Source organism: Megalops cyprinoides, chromosome 6 (genome assembly GCF_013368585.1).
Source record: "Megalops cyprinoides isolate fMegCyp1 chromosome 6, fMegCyp1.pri, whole genome shotgun sequence".
In the NCBI taxonomy this organism is placed as follows: domain Eukaryota; kingdom Metazoa; phylum Chordata; class Actinopteri; order Elopiformes; family Megalopidae; genus Megalops; species Megalops cyprinoides.
In genome coordinates, this window is record NC_050588.1 from 19,338,957 (window position 1) to 19,357,741 (window position 18,785).

At 45.8% G+C, this 18,785-nt stretch overlaps 1 protein-coding gene across 1 annotated transcript; it reads left to right on the forward strand.

Annotated features, from left to right (window-relative positions):
• Positions 1–686: 686 nt before the first annotated feature.
• On the forward strand, positions 687–17,476 carry si:ch211-232b12.5 (zinc fingers and homeoboxes protein 3). Its single transcript, XM_036531170.1, has 3 exons — positions 687–946; positions 11,525–14,755; positions 16,179–17,476. Exons 2-3 carry the CDS (start codon positions 11,701–11,703, stop codon positions 16,187–16,189), a joined length of 3,066 nt encoding a protein of 1,021 aa, XP_036387063.1. The 5' UTR covers positions 687–946; positions 11,525–11,700; the 3' UTR covers positions 16,190–17,476.
• The last annotated feature ends 1,309 nt before the right edge of the window (positions 17,477–18,785 follow it).

Below are 18,785 nucleotides of genomic sequence, written 5' to 3' on the forward strand. Positions count from 1 at the left end.
CCTTCTAAATGACGCCGAGTAGCGGTAAGGAAGAGGATGGACGGTTAATTTTTTGCGAGCCATGCCTTTTTCAGGTCTTTTTTGAGGTAATGCGATTAGATAAATTGCAGGTTGAGTGCAATAAAACATGTTCTAATATTATACATGCGTTTTCGTGCCCCATAGATATTGGTAAGATACCCTCTGGGAATTCATTAAACGATTGTAGTGAAATGGATGGATTCAGTCCATTCTCGGTTCCATATGAGAGTACCAAGGCAAACACCTACATGTAACCCTACGTGAACGGCAACACAAATAAATATTAACAATTGGCTATCATTTAATTACAACGAAGGTAACAGGCGATAGGGTGGCTTATGTTGCCGTACATATTTACACAGTCCTCTCCTGTTGACATCAAACTATGTACCTCTAAGATGTGTTTTTGAGAGATCACACTATAGCCACTATTATGAGTGGCTCTACCTAAATCTGTCACACTAAGACAACAGCCTAAAGTGAATATTGGTTGATTGAAGCAGTCTATGACAGATTGATTGCTGCTCAAACGGAGTGTCAATCAGTATTGGTGATCAATATAAACTCAAGACAGAGATTAACTACAACTGCTACTGTTGTGGTAGGAGTGCTGTAACACGTCCCAAACCCACGCAGGGTTCCGCTGTCTGTGACGCTTTGGATCACGTGTCCCGGGATACGCACGCCGTATAGCTTTTCCTTTCTCGTTCGGCTGGTCATGTCGACTCGACATAAACAAGACCAAAGGGGCCATTGTACTGGCTGTGGTCACTGTCGAGTTTATACCAGTATACCCGGCGCAGTCGAGGAAATAGGTTCCACCCCCCGGCCGCAACAGGCACCGATTGGAGTTGCTTTCTGATGTTATTTATTTGCGTATTTATTGTGGATGATTTACATTTTTCGGTCACAGATCATCTATAAGGTAAGGGTACTTAAAGTTGTTGATTGCCTTTCCTCACATTATGTAGGGAGCGTGTGCCTTCTCAAAGTTGCGTTAGCTTCTTGGCTAGCTAGCAGCCCTATCCTATTTACCTATGCGACGTAGCAGACAGACAGGGCAGTTTACATGAAGTCGCCAATGTATAAAATGGCGACAGTAGGTGGGGGGCGCCGAGTAAAAATTTTGGGGGGGAGGCGGGTAGTCCTTTTTCTTTATGTAGATATATCACGGTACTATGAAGATTGTAGCTACCAAGTCCTCAAGAGGCTAGCTTACGGAATCTGTACCGAAAGGGTTAACGCGCCAGTTTTGTTACAGTTTCACGAATTTACTCAAGGTTCTATTTGCTTTGTCGCGCACCACCTCGTGCTGTTTCAGTGGTTGCAGAATCTCTTTTTTGAACGTCACTGGCGGCCCTCGAGCTACTCTGAATCCCAGAAGTTGAATAGGAATGATTGATCTCTCCATATCAATGATTTCATGATTCGGAAACGTTTTGTTAATGTGCTTTTTATGATTAGTGGCAAAACACAGATTGCCGAACCAGCTATCCCGCCAGTATCTATAAATCCACCAGTAGTTCACTTTCTATTTCATTTATTATTTGTGCGGTGTGACCCCTTTACTTTTGATGTTGTAACCTTCGTTCAATATAATGCCTTTGCCATCACGCCAGTATCTGTGAGCATTTATATTTCAAACCACAAGCTTGTATTATTTTACTTTACAAGAGATCTGTTTTTTTTTTCCTTCAGTAATTGCGATCGGTATTTTAAAGAAAACTGGACCAAAATCATCTCAGCTGTAGTTTAGGGTACATAGCTATAACATCTGGTGAGCTTGATTTGATTTTGTGTTCCGGGAAACCGTTGTAAGATTCATGAGAATGCTTCTCCGAAGTGGGTGGATATCTTATTTCCAGCCATGCACTAAACACGGTGTTCTGTTGAGCTTTATCTGCTTAAATATATCCAATAGTCTTTGAAAACAATATATTTTAGGTTATTGGTTATTTAGTTCTGTAACTGGCTTCATGTGGTGATGGTATGAATGCTTAGCGCCCTAGCGGACTCGATGAATCACAATATGCTAATTTTGCAAGAAGAGGTACACCTCGTACCCACGCGTTTCTCCAAGACCGTGCAGCTTTGTAATTAAAAGAAAAACATCTATAGCAACTCTCAGTTCTGTTTGGTGTAAAGGTAGCTTAAGGTTAGTATGTAATATGCATGGATGTAGTTATGCCTCACCTGGTTTCTCACAGAGGGATTATTATGATGTGTTGCCGCTGCCCACCCCTGCCCTCAGCACGCGCCTGATCTCAGACGACTTGATCGTGACTTTATCTGAAGTACATATGTTTGAGTAAATAAATAAATTAATAAATAAATAAAGGTAGACAAAACAAGGACAGCCAAGTTCCTCTGTCAGAGCCTCTGGGCTTTGAACATCATTTCCCATGGTGGATTTCAAAAGAATGTTCCTCCCCTCACCTCTTTCCAACTGCAGGAATGAGGCCAAGCTAGCTGCCTTTCATCTAGATCCCCTGAAAATGGGAGTGATGCGCAGTGTAGTTTGTGGCCATAACAAAGTGTGTTTGTGTACACTGAAACAAACCCAAGAGGACAAGGGACTTGGAGGGCATTTTGCCTTTCCAGAACACATCATAGTTTGAAAGTCGGGCTATATGCTGTTCTAAAGTCCCCAAACATCATTGTTCTGGTCTTGAAGCTGTAGGCCTTACTTTTGAAGTCACCACTGGCTTGCCATGAGGTTAGATGTCTTTAATTTGGTGTAGTATTGCTCAGTAAGAAGACTTTATTCTGAGCTGATGCAGAGACAATAACATTCCAGAATTTTAGAGAGACCCAGTCATTTAATGCCAACCAGATTTGTTGCCCAACAGTACTAAATAACAGTATCCATGATAATTTCTATGAAAATGAGCATTGACCTAAGAGAATAAACACTAAAAAGAGTGTATGTGTGAAACAGAATTGAATCGGTACAGTTTTAGCTAACTCTTTTGTATCCTCTGTAATTGAAATGTGATAACCTACAACCAAAGCAATCAGTGCTCTTCTTAGGGATTCCCCAATTGTAATTTCAGTGTAAAACCCTTCACTGAAGTAGAAGAGGGGAGTCTGTGGCAGGGAGCCCCTTGCCCTGGTACTATAGACCAGATGTGGCACAGGCAAACATCAGATGTAGCTCATCAGATGTGGTACAGGCAGACATGGCTTTCATTTTCATGTGAAGAAGAGGAAGATGAAGGGCTCAGTCATAAATATTCTGACGAGCTCAGTAAAACCTCAAGGCGAAGCTGCAAGGTGCATTCTTAAAGATGTGAAAGGAAGAGCAGGATGCAGGGAAAGGAGGCACTGGCGATGGCCTGCCTGAATTGGTCAGTCCTGGTGGCTACATGGTCTAAAGCTTATGATTTGTTCACACTTCCTACAGTCCCACTTGCTTGCAAGTCTTGTTTCACTGAAATAGAAATCGTGTGATGGAAGGTGGCACCTCGACCAGACAGAGAGAGGAAAGGAAATGGGAATTTTCCACCATAATTAAGTGTACTTATTTAGCATTACGTCTTTCCCACTGCAGAGCTGGAACTAGCTCATTGTACCCCTTTTCCACTGTAGAACTAGAGCCAGTCTGGCTCATTATAAGGGGGAAGGAATACAATGAACCAGCCTGGTTACATCTGTACTATGGGAAAGGGGTATGAAGAACCAGCCAGACAGGGAAACATGAGGGTCATCAGTCATGGCAGACTGTGGAAAAACAACCTGTACAGGGAGGGCCAGGAACTTGGTGCAGGGCGCAGGGGTGACCACCTTGTGTGGTTGGCCAACAGAGAACACTGTTGCCATGGGGACACTAGCACACAATTGTCACTGCTGACCTGTCTCTTAGCAAGAGGATAGGACTCCTGTCCTCCAAGAGGCTGCAGCCAGGATGATTGTATCCATGTATACATCAACACACATGCATATACATATATATGAGTGTGTACATAGGTATGCGGCTGAGCTGACTGCCACTCAGGGACAGGGCTCTGGGTCAGGATGAGAGCTGCTTTACTTCAAAGGCCTGCTGTGTAAGCACTCTGCTAATGAGTCACATTTTTAATGAAGGTAAACTTTTTGGACAGAAATGCCAGGGGAACACACACACACACACACACACTCTCTCTCTCTCACACTCACACAGATGTAGAGGTAGACAGGCATACAAAATATTTAAACTGTCAGGGCTATGAACTTGCCTCTCATCTGCTCTCCCTTGTCGATGCAAAACCAGCACACAGAGTCCTCATTAAAGGCAGTAACAGCACAGAATGTCTGCTAGGGTGGAAAAAACCCCATCCCAGCCTTATATTTGGGTGTAGAGCTGATCCACATGACTTTAATCTATTTAATGGACACATCTGACAGACATCACTTTACTGCACCAGGGTTTGTTCTGTTGGTTTGTTTGCTTTTTTTCTCTGCATGTTATTAAATCCTCTGTAAGAGTTCATTGTAAATCCCTGCATTTGTCTGTGCATGTCCTTGTCTGCTATTTCTTTTATATTCAGAAACATGGAAGGTAGCTAATACAGAGTACATTTCCAGCCAGAGAAAGTGTGTGTGTGTGTGAGAGAGAGAGAGAGTTTGAATGTGTGTATGTGTATGTGTGTGTGTGTGTGTGTGTGTGTGTGTGTGTGTGTTTGAATGTGTGGCATGCAAGGACTGTGATAATGTGTGTAATACAAGAACTGATGTATGTATTTGTAACCAAGCACTAAGCTTAATGATTCTTGATTTGGTAATTTGGCAGACCTGTTATGTACCATGGATAAAAGCTATTTGTGTTCATTAGTATGCTAGAATAGATTATGAAATATATTTGAGTTCTTTTTTCTGTCAGGTAAGGTTTATTTCTAGCTTTGAAACCATGCAGATGCCAAGTATCAGTGGTTTTCAAAATAATGCAAGAATTCAGTCATCTGCTTGTTTCATGTAACTTAGTGAACCAATGGATGTACTAATCTGTGACCTAAAAACTGAAGTGAGAAGCAAATCATGAACTTTGCCCAAAGTGGACCGTGACAACCTTAGCAGTGACAAAGTCAAGGTGTCTGAGAATGCTTATGTGCAGAGGAAGAGTAGAGGACAGAGGACAGCAGGAGTGTGTGTGTGTGTGTGTGTGTGGATCATATAAGCACATTTGTGTGTTTTATATATAATTGCGTGTGTGCGCGTGCGTGCATGTGTGCGTGCGTGCGTGCGCGTGTGTGTGTGTGTTTTTGTGTGTGTGCATGCTATCCCACAATTCCCTTGGGTTGGCCACGTCATCAGAGTGGCTGCAGGGGGCAGCAGTAAGGTCTGGCTTCAGGGCAGGTCCCTCTGCTCCATATTACCAGGGCAGTTTATAGAAGGCAAGAGCATGAAACCTAAACCCTTTCATCTATATTCATCTCACCCCAACATAGCCAGTACGTGAGAATTGCTGCTTCACACACAGTGAAGCTCACATACAGTTTAATATGTACCATCTGAGACATCCTGAGACCTCAGACTTATTCTTAACTGTCAGTCACTGTCTTGTGTCTGTTTACATTTATATTATTGTGTCACCAGGTTTACAGCATACACTGTATAAAAGGCTCCCGGAGCAGTGATTTGTATAGGACTGCTTGAGGTATACCCATTTTGAGAAAACCATACCCAGCCTTAAACCACCACCACCACCAATTGGAGGGTAGTTCACATATACTGGCTGAGTGAGATGACCGTGAATAAAAGAGTTTAGATTTTGTACTCTCTTCTTCTATAAACCTCCTTTTTGTGAATCTGTAAATCACCTAAATTGAAGCATAGCATGATAAATAGGATTCAGACTTTGTAACTCCTAGAACACAGCCCAAAAACCAACCTCAATCATTGTTAACCAGCATGTTTGACACATCCAAATGCCAGACTGCAGAGTGATTGATTTATTTATTTAACTACAATCTGGATTTTTTTTCTCCCCCAACCACTGAAAGCTAATTGGAATTTTGAGAGTACTCACTTTTAATAAGCTTGGTTCAATTAAAGAGAGAGGTGCCTGCTTCATCTTGGAGTCATCCAGTTTCCACGGAAACAATTTACACCACTCCGTGAGATAAATAATTCAACCTAGCAGGATTTTTTTTTCTTCAGCATTCAGTGAAGTTTATTCAGATGACAGTATTTCATGCACAAAGCTAAGCTTTTATTGCAAGCTTTGTTCAGGTTATGCATCCCATGCAGTTAATCGTAAGGGATTATTTGCGATTTTAGGCCATCTAGGCGTAGAACACTCAATTTCAATTTTCCCACGGTATCAGTCACAGGTTTACACTTCATCATTGTGCAGACTTCAAGTTCTTATGCACTGATAGAGGTCTTGAACATGTTTTTAGCCCTCATTGGGACCTGACACATTGTTAATGCCACTCAAATTAATGCTGTGAGTATGTACGTGGCCACCAAGGCATTGATTCACAGATGGGTGCACATCTCTAGAAACAGCAAAAAGATTACAGGTGTAATGTGAGAATGATGTAATGTGCCAATGTGTCATGTTGGAGAATGACGTAGTGTGGGAGAACGATGTACCAGACAGCCAGGACTTTCGGGCACGACGCAAGACCGCAGTCAGTTGAAGCAATGCCATTACGTCACTGTGTTCCCTGTTGTTTCAAACATCAGCCTGTAGGGAATTGTCCCAAAGGGACATCAGCCCAGGGAATCTGAAGACTTCAGATATTCTCCTCTCAAAGTCTTTATTTGTACTTTCTCCTTTTCCCCCATTTTCCCAACATTTTCCTTTTGATCTCATTCACCAACACGACATCACGTTCTCCCTACATCATTCATCGTTACATCAGTGGTAAAATCACGGAAGAAGCACCCTTTTATGTGCTGCATTTGTGGGTGCTCTATGACAGCAATATTTTGGGCAATGAATGCCTTGGTCATCTTACATTCATGGTAACATTCCATAGTTTTGCACCTTGCAAATTCTGTGTCACCTCGACATGACATTATTTAAAAACATTTCATCATTCATGCACTATGTACTTTTCACAAGTAACATCGTTTGCACATTATGTCCCAAACCACTTCTAGTCAGATGTGAGAGCAGTAAGACAGTGACAGTCACAACATCACAGAAGATTAAATGAATCCGTTCGACATACTGATATTCCTTTGGCATATATATACAAGTTATTTTGCTTTATATTATGATAATAAATATATGTTACAATCCTGCTGTTTCAGTACCTCTTGCAATAACCAGTTTACAGGCTATAATTAATTGAAGTTGTCACCTTTATTTTACATGATGTCCACACGCATCTTCACGTCACGTTCACATCTTCAGCTGTTTCAGCAGCCCGTATACCTGTATACACTCACAACTAGGCCAGGTCAAGAAATGTGGCCATATTAATAACCGTGTTGGATACTCACCCTGCGCAGGGGTAACTTAAGCCATCTTGGACACTGAAGTTTGCACAATACTGTTTTAATCAGCAATGGGGTGATTGAAGCCGTATGCAATTTGATAAAAACGCAAGAATGTAGGAGGCCTGTGTGAGTTAGCCACCCACCCCCACGTTACAGGATGCACTATCACTGAAGCTTCTCTCTTGGGACAGGCTTTGGCAGAATTTTCCCAGCAGTTGCCTGATGCAATTAGCCGTACCAGTTACAAGCAGGTGTATGTTCTAATCAGCAGTGAATGAGCAATATGTTTCATTTATTTTGTCATTATTTATTAATTTAGGATGAGACCACTGAATATTTGATTATTTCAATATTCCACTACGACTGTTCTCTCTGCTACATGGCTCAGTATTCATATTATGAAGGCCAGAGCATGAAATAAGAATTTATCGCTATTATTCATTGTCCCTCTTGAAAGTGTGAGTGAATACAAATGAATTTACTATGAGTCACTCGAGTTTCATGCACAGCTTTAGGGAAAAATATAGGGCTAGATAATTTTAATATTCAGTTTTGGAACTCATTGAATGTTTGAATATCATGTTACTCAAAATGCACATATATATGTTCTGCCAAAAAAGGAAATTTCAGTACTGTGTATGCAATCCATCTGCAACAGTGGAGAAATATGGAGGTTGAAATGGAGTGCAGTGTTGGCTGTCAGTTGAATAGGCAGTTGGTTTGAAAGATTTGCATTGCCTGGTTCCTTCTCAGCTACAGCTCAGCTTGCCAGTGAGTGCCGACGAGGGTTTTAGTTCAGCTGGAACAGGCAGGTCAGTATTGCCACTCGCCGCCAATGACAGGAGAGACCTTTTGTTCAGACTTTGGGCCGAAATATGAGGTCTTATTGAGACGGCTTCTTTCAGGACGCCTCCGTTGGAGCACCGCCGTCTCATGTTTAACCAGATAAAGCACTCTTTTTGCTACGTGACCTCGTTCCACTTCCCAGCACATTCGAAAGTTGGTATGCAAAAAGGAGATGTACAGACAGGGACATCTTATTAGCACTCTCTTTTGTTTCTGCTGTTCAGCTGTCATAGCACTACATACCCAAATAACAAGGCTGCGCAAGTATATGCTAAACGTGACCCTGTCCTTTTATCTGAGTGTTCTACAGGTTTGTGAAATTCTCTCTCTTCATTTTTTTCCCTTTTACTTTTCCATCTCACAGAAATGAGTGAAGGAAGGAGGACATTAATACTGTTATTATCTTCATAGTCACTGTAAGCCATGCCTAATGGTATGAGGTCTTTGCAGGAGCATGAACACACTCATGAGGTGGCCACTGTCTGCATACTTTAAAGCATAGCAGTGCTGTTAAAGTGGATATGCTGGATGAGGTGACATCCTAAAACATCCCAAATAACAACAAACTGACAGCTTATCCAGGAAGGTATGCTTGAACGTTAGATTCTTGCTGCAAAATCTGGCGTAACGTCTGACTCTGCAAGCCAGTCAGGTGTGGATAAGGCCTTAAATGTATGTGTAGGCACACATTTGCTTTTTGTTGGTAGGATTTGTTTATCAAGCACCCCAGAGCAGTTTAACATGAGTACAGTCACAATTTCATGTGCATGGTTGGGGTTTTTTTTTTGTTTAGGAGTAAGGGACCTTGAACTATAGGTCCAGGGATCTGAGTGGTTGACCGTCAGGTCCAGAGCCCAGTGTTCTGTCCACCTGCACCACACTTACTTCCCTTAATAATGTCAAAGATATGGAAGGTAAAACGGCTCTGACATGGACGAACCCGAATGCTGCAGCACACGCTCAGGAGGCGTGCATGCGTGCGTCAGGGCACCGTATGGAGCGCCCCACCCCCTCCACGTCTCTGCCCCTCTCAGGGTGTTCTGTGCCCAGACGTGGCCGCCCCGTGACCCCTCCGCAGGCGGCGTGTACCGCGCGCGCCTGGATGCAGCGAACCAGGATTAGAGAGTAAGATGGCGGTGACCTAGATTTTTGGGCAGGGAGGCAGTGCCACGGCAGTGCCGAGAGACGGAGCGACGCGTCTGGGAGGGGGGTACGCCGTGTCCCCGCTGGAGTTTTTTTTATTATTTTTCTGGAGCAGTTTAATCTTTTATTTAAGGATCGGGGGTGGCAGTGAGCGCAGAAGCCCCGCCCATTGGGTATAAGTGCCTCCTTCGCACTTTTAAGTGTATATGTCCAAACTGTATATGCAGGACGGCGTAGTCCCCCTGGAATTAGGCCAGTTACCAGAAGGCCTGACGTGCTGTTGGACCTGTCTTTGCTCTGCTGTTGTACTCTTGAGCAAGGATACTTCAAATTCCTCTGGAAATGTGCAACTGTATAAATGCGCAATATGTAAAACTATACAAATCACCCCGGATGAGGTTGTCTGCTGTGGAAATGAACAATGTAATGTCTCTCTTTGACTTGGTGCTTGCCAAGGCCCAGCGGTGGGCCGAGACCTAGGAGAGGCAATGGTTGGTCAGGTGGAAGGGTACAAACAAAAAGGTCGCACAAGGAGAGCATGGGGACATTTAAAATCTTCTCAGTCAGTCCTTTCACCAGAATGAAGTGCTAAGGGGAGTACAGAGTGGTTATGCTACATACAAGGACTGAACTGTGGCAGTGGGCTGTCTTTTAGAAATGTTTTATAACTTTAAACAGACAGCGCCGGGTAAATGCTAAGACTGTAAAAACAAAACTTGACCCTCACATGTTAAGGAAACAAAGGTTCTGAGTTGTATCACTTTGCCACATTGCCTGCAGTGAACCTCCTCTAAATTCATATGAATTAAAGGGTCACAGAATTCACTGATCCTGATGGCATGTGGATCAGCTGGTTATGTCAGGCTCACACAATGCGATGAGCCATCCAGTTGATTCAACAATCGGTAAAGGTGCATGGCGCACATAAATAAAAAAAAAAAAAAAAAACCTCACACAGCTCCTTCTATTTGAATCTCACTCTGTTTGATTGGTTGGCATAACTCTGCTAAATTTGGCAGGGAGAGGTATTTCTGCACTGCCCCCTGAGCGAAAAGTTCTGGATGGTTCTTCAGCAACCCCCCAGAGTGCAGTGTGCTGATGCAAACGGGCAGCGCTTCCAGGGGGAACTGACTCAAACCCGATGCACTCTGCCTCCCTCACTGACACATCTTGGCATTTGAACCAAGTGAGGAAAAAAAGCTGTCTTCCTTTTCAATTTCTTCTCTCACGACTGCGCTACATATGGTAGCGCGCCCAGAGTAACAATCATTATGTGAGGTTTACATAATTGTTAAACAAAACAAGTGGAAAAATGTGAACCATAAATGAACCTTGTCCTGGAAAAGCCTCAAACAGCCGGTGGTGCTGTCAGTGTGTGTGTGTGTGTGTGTGTGTGTGTGTGTGTGTGTGGGTCTATGTGTGTCAGTGTGTGCACGATAGAGAGGGGGTGATGGAGTGGTGCATGCTGGGATATGAATAAGCTGGAGGTGTGTGTGTGTGTGTGTGCGCACATACGTTTGTGAAAGAAAAACACACGGAAGTTGTACACTGTTCCAGTACTTGTTGGCAAACTTCCCCTCTCACATGACAAGTTGCCACACGACACAGCAACACACAGGCAAGTGTCAGCAACCCTGAGGAAAACACATTACAGACACCAGGGAGCATAATGGCTCCAAAGTTGTTTACACCAAAATGTAAACAGATAGCACAATAATGCAGCTGTCAGCAACAAGCGTGGCATTATCCCAAGGCTGTCATTCAATTTAGCCTGATATGAGTCATGTTCAGTCACCTGTGCTTCCTAGATGTAGGGGTATGTATCCAAGTAAAATCCAGGTTTGCACACAATAATTTAAGATTCAGTGTTTCTTGTGTTTTGTGTCAACTGCCATTAAAAATATATTTATTTCGGGGCAACAGTGTGGCATAGTGGCACAGGAACTGGCTTTTTGACTAGGATGTTGCAGGTTCAGTTCTAACAGGGAATTGTATTGATGGTTAAGAAAGTAAGTCACCCCAGATAAAGGCCTATTGTAATATCAAGAATGCTGCCTCATTGAGATTTTTTATATCTCACCTGCAGGTTTCCAGTCAGCTGCTAAAAATATAATCTGCACAGCAGGGGAGGTCCCAAAAGCCAGGGAGGAGCATGAGTTGACGTCACCCCCCTCTTCACCTGTGAACCCCAGCATTTTTCACCGGACGCCTCCAGCATTTCAGCCAGTCAGCACCACACGCCCCCCCAGGCATCCCACCGCCATGGCCAGCAAGAGGAAATCCACCGTCCCCTGCATGATCCCACCCAAAATCATCCACATGGCAGAGGAGCAGGAAGCCAGCCTTCCCGACCGTCTACCGCCTCCTGCCAAGGAGACTTTCATCCGCAAAGAGGAGGAGGAGGAGCAGGCCGTGAGGGCACAGGGCTCCAAGGATGTAAGTCAGTCCTCCTGGCCTGAGGGGGGTGATGTGCAGCAGGCAGGGGACTCTTACAGCTGTCGGCCCTGCCATTTCGAGTCCCAAGATCTCAACCTGTTCCTGGATCACGTCTACAGCGGTCACCCGGATTTTCGGGCCGACCCCAGCTTCTACTGCGTGGACTGCGGGGTCTCCACCGAGAAGTTCGAAGGCCTGGCCCTGCACAATGCGCGGGCGCACCCTAACGTGGGCCTGGCGGGCAGCCCGGTGCACACTGCCCTGCAGGTGAGAAAGAGAGACAGGAGGACGACGGTGGAGCAGAGCTTGGTTGGAGGCGAGGGCTCGAAGGAATCCGAGATCTCCATCACCAAGACGCCTATCATGAAGATGCTGGGAAAGGGCAAGTCTGAGCACAAGAGGATTGTGGTGTCGCACCCCACAGGGGAGGAGCCTTTGAACCCAGACTCCTTCGGTCAAAAGGAGGGAGAGAAGAAAGACGCCCCAGCCGCCATGCCCACTTCTGCTGTCGTTCACAACGGAGCAGCGGCTAAGGTCCCGATTCCTTCTGCTATACAGATTGTGAACGGCTCAGGCACCCTTCCCGTGCTTAAAACAGCCATCAGCCAGGTGGTGACAATGGTGCAGAACCGCACCCCTCACCAGCAGTCCGCCCCTATCACGGTCTCCTCTTCCTCCTCCTCCTCCTCCACCACCAGCTCCAGGAACCTGCCCAAGGTGATGATCCCGCTGAGCAGCATCCCCACCTACAACGCCGCCATGGACTCCAGCAGCTTCCTCAAGACCTCCTTCAGCAAGTTCCCCTACCCGACGAAGGCGGAACTATGCTACCTGACTGTGGTGACTAAGTACCCCGAAGAGCAGATCAAGATCTGGTTCACCGCGCAGCGGCTCAAGCAAGGGATCAGCTGGTCGCCGGAGGAGATTGAGGATTCGCGGCGGAAGATGTTCAACACCATCATCCAGGCGCCGTCCTCCACCCCACCGCAGCAGAGCCAGCACCAGCAGTCACGCCACGCCCAGCACAACCCCGCCCAGCACACCATCACTGTCCTGCCCACCCCTCTGGGCTCCAACGGCATCCCCCACATCCTGCAGGGCAGCCTGATGGGGCAGGGAGGGGTGATCGTCACCCAGCCGGTGATTGCCAACGGGATCCAAGTTGGCAGCACGCCCGTGACCCTGGCCGTGACCCCCAAGCCCCAGGCCAGGCCACAGATGCAAGCCAAGCCAGCAGCTGCGCTTGTTGCTGACAAGGGGGTCAGCATGGTCGTGGGAGCCGTGGGCAGCAGCAGTCGCATCACCAGCAGCAGCAGCAGCAGCAGCAGCACTAGTAGCACCAGCAGCCACACCAGCATTCGCAGTAACGGTGCCAACAATGGCAATAGCAGCACCAGCAGCACCAGCAAAACCAATGGCGACGGTGGAAGCAAGGCAGCGGAGGCGGTGGCGCTGCCCGCCCCCAAGGTCGCCCACAGCTCCCGCACTCTCCCCAGCAGCTTCCTGGACCCCAGTTTTTACAAGAGCAAGAAGTCGCAGGAGCAGCTGGGCGCCCTCAAGCAGAGCTTCGTCCGCTGCGAGTTTCCGGGACAAGAGGAGGTGGAGCGGCTCACCAAGATCACGGGCCTGACAGTCCGGGAGGTGCGCAAGTGGTTCAGCGACCGCCGCTACCACAACCGTAACCTGAAGGGTTCACGCCCCGGCGGAGGGGTGCTGTTTGGGGGGAGCTCCCTCCTCGACCTCACCGACAGCCCCTCCCCAACGGGGAGCCCCAAACCCCAGCAGTCCTCACGAAGCCCGCCCACAGCGTCGAGGCGAGCCCCCCAAGCCCAGGCCCCAGATTTCACTGCCATCCGCTACAAGGAGCGGGACCCCCAGCAGGTGCGCGCCCTGGAGGCCAGCTTTGCCCTGGACCCGCTGCCCTCCACGGAGGAGGTGGACAGGCTGCGGGCGGAGACCAAGATGACCCGGCGAGAGATCGATGGCTGGTTTGCAGACCGGCGGAAGAGGTCGGTGCCCAAGAGGAAAGGGGAGGACGATGAGCAGGAGGAAGAGGAAGAGATGGAGGACGAGGAGGCTGACGAAAGCAGGGACAGGAGCCTTGCCGGTGAAGAACGGAAGCTCGACGCGGAGGACCCGTTGCAAGGGACGTCGACGCAGCAGCACGGCAAAGAAGAAAAGGGCAAGGACGATGCCCTCGGCGGCTCAGGGCCCAAGGTCAACCCCATCAAGATAAACCTAAAGATGCTCAAGGTGACCAAGACGGAGGGCAAGCCCGATGCTGACGGCAGCCAGCCCGAACGTGAGCGCGAATCCGACAGCCCTAAATCGCCTCCGCTCTTCACCTCTGGCCGTGGCAAGAAGACAGCCGAGCAGCTGCACCTGCTAAGGCAGGTGTTTGCTCGCACCCACTGGCCCAGCAGCCTCCAGTACGACGAGCTGATCACCAAGACGGGGCTGCCGCGGCCTGAGGTGGTGCGCTGGTTCGGGGACAGCCGCTACGTGTACAAGAACGGTCAGCTTAAGTGGCTGGAGAGCTACCAGCGTGCCGCAGCCGAGGAGGACGCAGCGGCGAAGGAAGACACTACAGTATTGAAGGACCACCCGACCGGCCAAGGAAAGCCGGGGGAGGAGCACAGCGAGGGGCGCGGGGAGTCTGGCAGGCAGAGCGAGGAGCACGTCCACCGGGGATTCGGGACGCAGGCGCCCCAGCCGCTGGAGGGCAGAGTGACAGAGGAGGCAGGCCACGTGGACCTGGCGCCTGCTTGGCAGGACCAAGGTGTGACAAAGGAAACGCAGCCCAAGCAGAATGAGAACAGCGTGGGGACACGAGAGGAGCCTAATCAGGTCACCAGCGCCCAGGCAGTGAAGCCCAGTTCAGGTGGGTCCTCATTGGATGGTTCCTCAGGTTTGGCTAGATGGCCCAGAATCCTGTACTGTTCATCTCTTCATTTGCTGACATTGTGCTGAATTCTTAGGATGTTGCACTTCATCCGAAATACAGCTTTTGCAGGATTAAAACAGAAAAAGGAACTCGTAATTGAGACCAGAGGTCTCAAACTTGGATGGCGGAGAGCTGTCTTGTATTTTTTGGGTGCCTTTCCAACATTTTCCTCCACATACTGTTGAGTGCAAGCAAACAGCACTGCAGATGTGTCCTTTAATACCCTCCCTCTGGTTGGATAAATAGACTCAGTTGAGCCCATGAGGAAATATTTGGAATGAATGCCGGCATACATTGTTGCCCTGTGTTACATTTAGAGCTAGAGAGAAGGGGAAAATTACTGTGGTTATCAGTGCTCTCATCAGGGTTTTATAATGTTTCATATGTCAAAGAAAATCTTTGTCCAGCATTTCAACACAAAAAAATTCACAGATTTTACAAGAGGATACGCATACGCGTTGGTACTCTGAAAGCATTTTTTGACAGAGGCTTGAAAGACCAGAATCTGTATTTATTTATAACAGTAAGTCATTCTCTTTTTTTTAACACCTGTGGGTTAAAAACAGAGGTGTTTATGTTGATCAGAAATTCAAGATAAAAGATCCACACTTGGATCCCTGCAGGCTTCTTATATTAAAAATGAGGTTAGAGGATTTAAATGTAGAGGCATGTCGCCCTTATCAGTGCAGTGGTGCTATAATGTTTACAAAGTTATGTAAGCCTAGCTACTTAACTAAAATACATTACCACATGTATAGAAGTTAATGAGAAAGGAATTGACAATTAGTGCTTCTATTTTAAGTAACACCGTTAAGTTTCTAGCATGGAGCTGCACTCCTAAAAAACAATACACAAAAAAGTAAAATATTACACTACACTAAAACTAAAACTGTACTATACTATATTTTCGAGCAAAGTAGGTTGTGCTCTTATTTCAGCCTGTGTGTGACTTCGTAGTTTGTATAGTTTCTTTCTGGTGGGGAAGCAGGATGTTGCTGACTGGTTAGATTTCAGGATTTCACCAGTGTATGTGTGGGATATTAAGGATGGACATGTGGATGGAAAGCCACAAGATGCAGACAAGTCCAGACAAGCAAACTTCTGTGTGTGGAGCTCCTCTTTTATTACTGTTTTGAGCCTGGGGCATTCTGGACCACAGATGGCCACATGTCCTGAGTATGTGTAGTGAAGTTATGAATATATTTGCAATTAACAGTATTCACCTAACAAGTATGAGGGAAACTGGTTTCCTTTCCTTGATTACCTTCTTCTTAACACTCTTAACATGTGTTTTTTTATTATTATTACTGAGAGCTGCAAAAAATTCCTGTGTTAATCACCTTTAATGTGTGTGTTTCAGGAGGAGACTGATGGCGGCCAGGTGACGCTGGTCAAGGGGAAACGAGGGCGGCTGGCTTTCCTGACAGGCGTCGCAGGGTGTGATCAACATGACAGCAGATGTGGATGTGACAGGATTGATGGAGATGGACTTAAATCCCAACCCCCCACCTTCCGTCATCCTCTGTCTTTATATATATATATATAAAAAAAAATACACAAAAAGTACAGACAGAGCCTTGCTCTGTCAGCGTTTGGGATGGCCTTTTTTCAGGTCAGCCTGACGCTTGGGGGCACGTGGATGGGAGAAGCCACCCTACACCAGAGAGAAACACGCACAGGAATTGTATGGTTATCGACCAATCACGTATGTACCAATCTGGGAGTCGCCAGGATGAATGGCATGAGGAACTCGGATTGGGAAATTAAGGGGTATGCGATAGGAACTGCACAGCGGAAAAGGTCAATAGTCATGGAATTAAGGGGATGTTGTTTGTTGTATTTCTTACTTTTTTAGCAACCAGTACATCAGCACAGGCTTGAATTCTGTTTTTCTGTTTTCATGGATTTTTAAATTTTAGGTTTTATTAGGTTTTGTTTTTCTGTAATCGGTTACTGTCAGTCCAGATATATTTGTGTAAGTATTTAGCGGATCACTCCATCAGTATAAAATTTTCACTGTAAGTCTCTCAAAAGTGTGAAATATACCCAACGTACTGGAACACTCAAATTGTATCAAGTAAGGGGACATAAATCAGTAATTTGGAGATCACTACAGCAAAAGGCACTGCCTATAATTTTGCACTTAGCAACTATCAGACTAACACTAACGTTACACAAATCACTCACGCACACCGACTTGTGAAGATGAAAACCAGTTAATGATCTGATCACAAATGTAACATACCTTTTAAACAGTGTTCAAATAACAGGGACATTGTAAAAGATGTTTGTCCGCTCAGTGGAGACCGTAGAGTAAAAACCTGCTGCAGGCACGGAGTAGAGGAAATTACGATCTTGCTACCCCAAAACTGACAAATAGGCCAACAATACAATCACTAAACTGAGAGCTAACGACCGATGGGAATCCAACAAATATGCATTTCTGAAATTTGTGGAAAACTGACAAATTGTTCAGAGTGAAAAATATGTTGAAGTGACCTTTTATAAAGCATTTTCAATAGCTTGTCAGCGTCAAAAATGTTAGCAATTTATTTTTGGTTCGCGAAATTTGCAAATATTCCTGGACTTGCAGAATTATGATTATTATGACCGTATACGACAATTATCAAACAAACCGTTCTCCCAGAATTATTCATACCCAGCTTTGTTGCTTCATCGTCATTTTACCTCTGAATCTTTGCAGAATAAATGAAATACAACAAGAATTTGCAGCTGTTTTGTTCTTCGTTTTTTTCCCCAGCGTGTAGACCACACACCTGCCATTGTTTAAATTATTGAAAGCTTTTGCAAAATAACAACATGCACTAACACAGCAAAACGGGTCCCAGCACTGGCATGGGTTCACATAATCATAAGAACCATGCACAACTTCATAGTATTTAGCCGGTAAAAGCCACACACTAGTGTCTTCGCACTTATCTACCTGTGCTGGTAAACATTGGTGAGCAGGACAGATATCACCTTAAAAGACAAATGCGACAAACTGCTGCTTGGCCGGAAACAAACAAAAAAATGTCGGGAAGAGCTTGCCAAAAACATCGGTACATCATCTAACTTTTTCCCTTTTTTTGGACTCTTACCGGTAATACAGTGGTGCCATCTGCTGGCGTTAGACTTGCCTCTCAGCTTCCTTTTCTACAGAAAGTGCTAAATACAAACCTGAGGTAAAGTGGCATAGCATTGAATAAAACATTATGAGCATTAATATCATGATCATTAATTCCATCATGATGGACTTCAAATTCTCTTTACTGTATACTGACCCTTTTCTGTTCACGGGGAACACTCCAAGCCTTGCGGTGCAAATCAGTGCAAATCCAAACCAAATTTGGAGTGCTGCGTGGTAAACCGATAGTTTAGCTTAAAGTCAACATTTGAAAGGTGCTCTGTTGGAAAAAGGGGTCCAACAGCTTACCCCAATCAAGCAGAGGAAAAAAATCCTACATTTAACTGGCATACCTACAGGAGCATGTTTTAACAGTGTATAGGGTACCTTTAGTTTTTAATTGTTTAAGTAAAACGTGTAGAAAGGCACACAGAAAGGCAACACCTCCCCCCCAACCCCACCTTAGTTTCTCTCTCAATCTATGGCACAGAATAATCTTTCTGAATGATGAAACGCTGGGCATCTGTAGTGTAACATCACCTGTGTTAATTTGGTAGAATAATTAATCCAATTACCTGATGGGATGTCCAATTAAGTTCCCAAGTTGAGCAAAAAGCAGAGACATCTCTGGCCCTCCAGGGTGAGGACTGGCCTACCTCTGGAGCAGCCCCCACCCATGAGTAAGACAAACGATCACTGTGCATCCCAGGAGTCCTCACTCTCGCAAAAGGACCTCAGTACTTAGCATATTTTCATTTTCACACTGCAGACCTACGTGAAATCAAAACTACATCACAGTAATGTACGTACAAAGACACAGCACATATTTGAAGTTGTAGG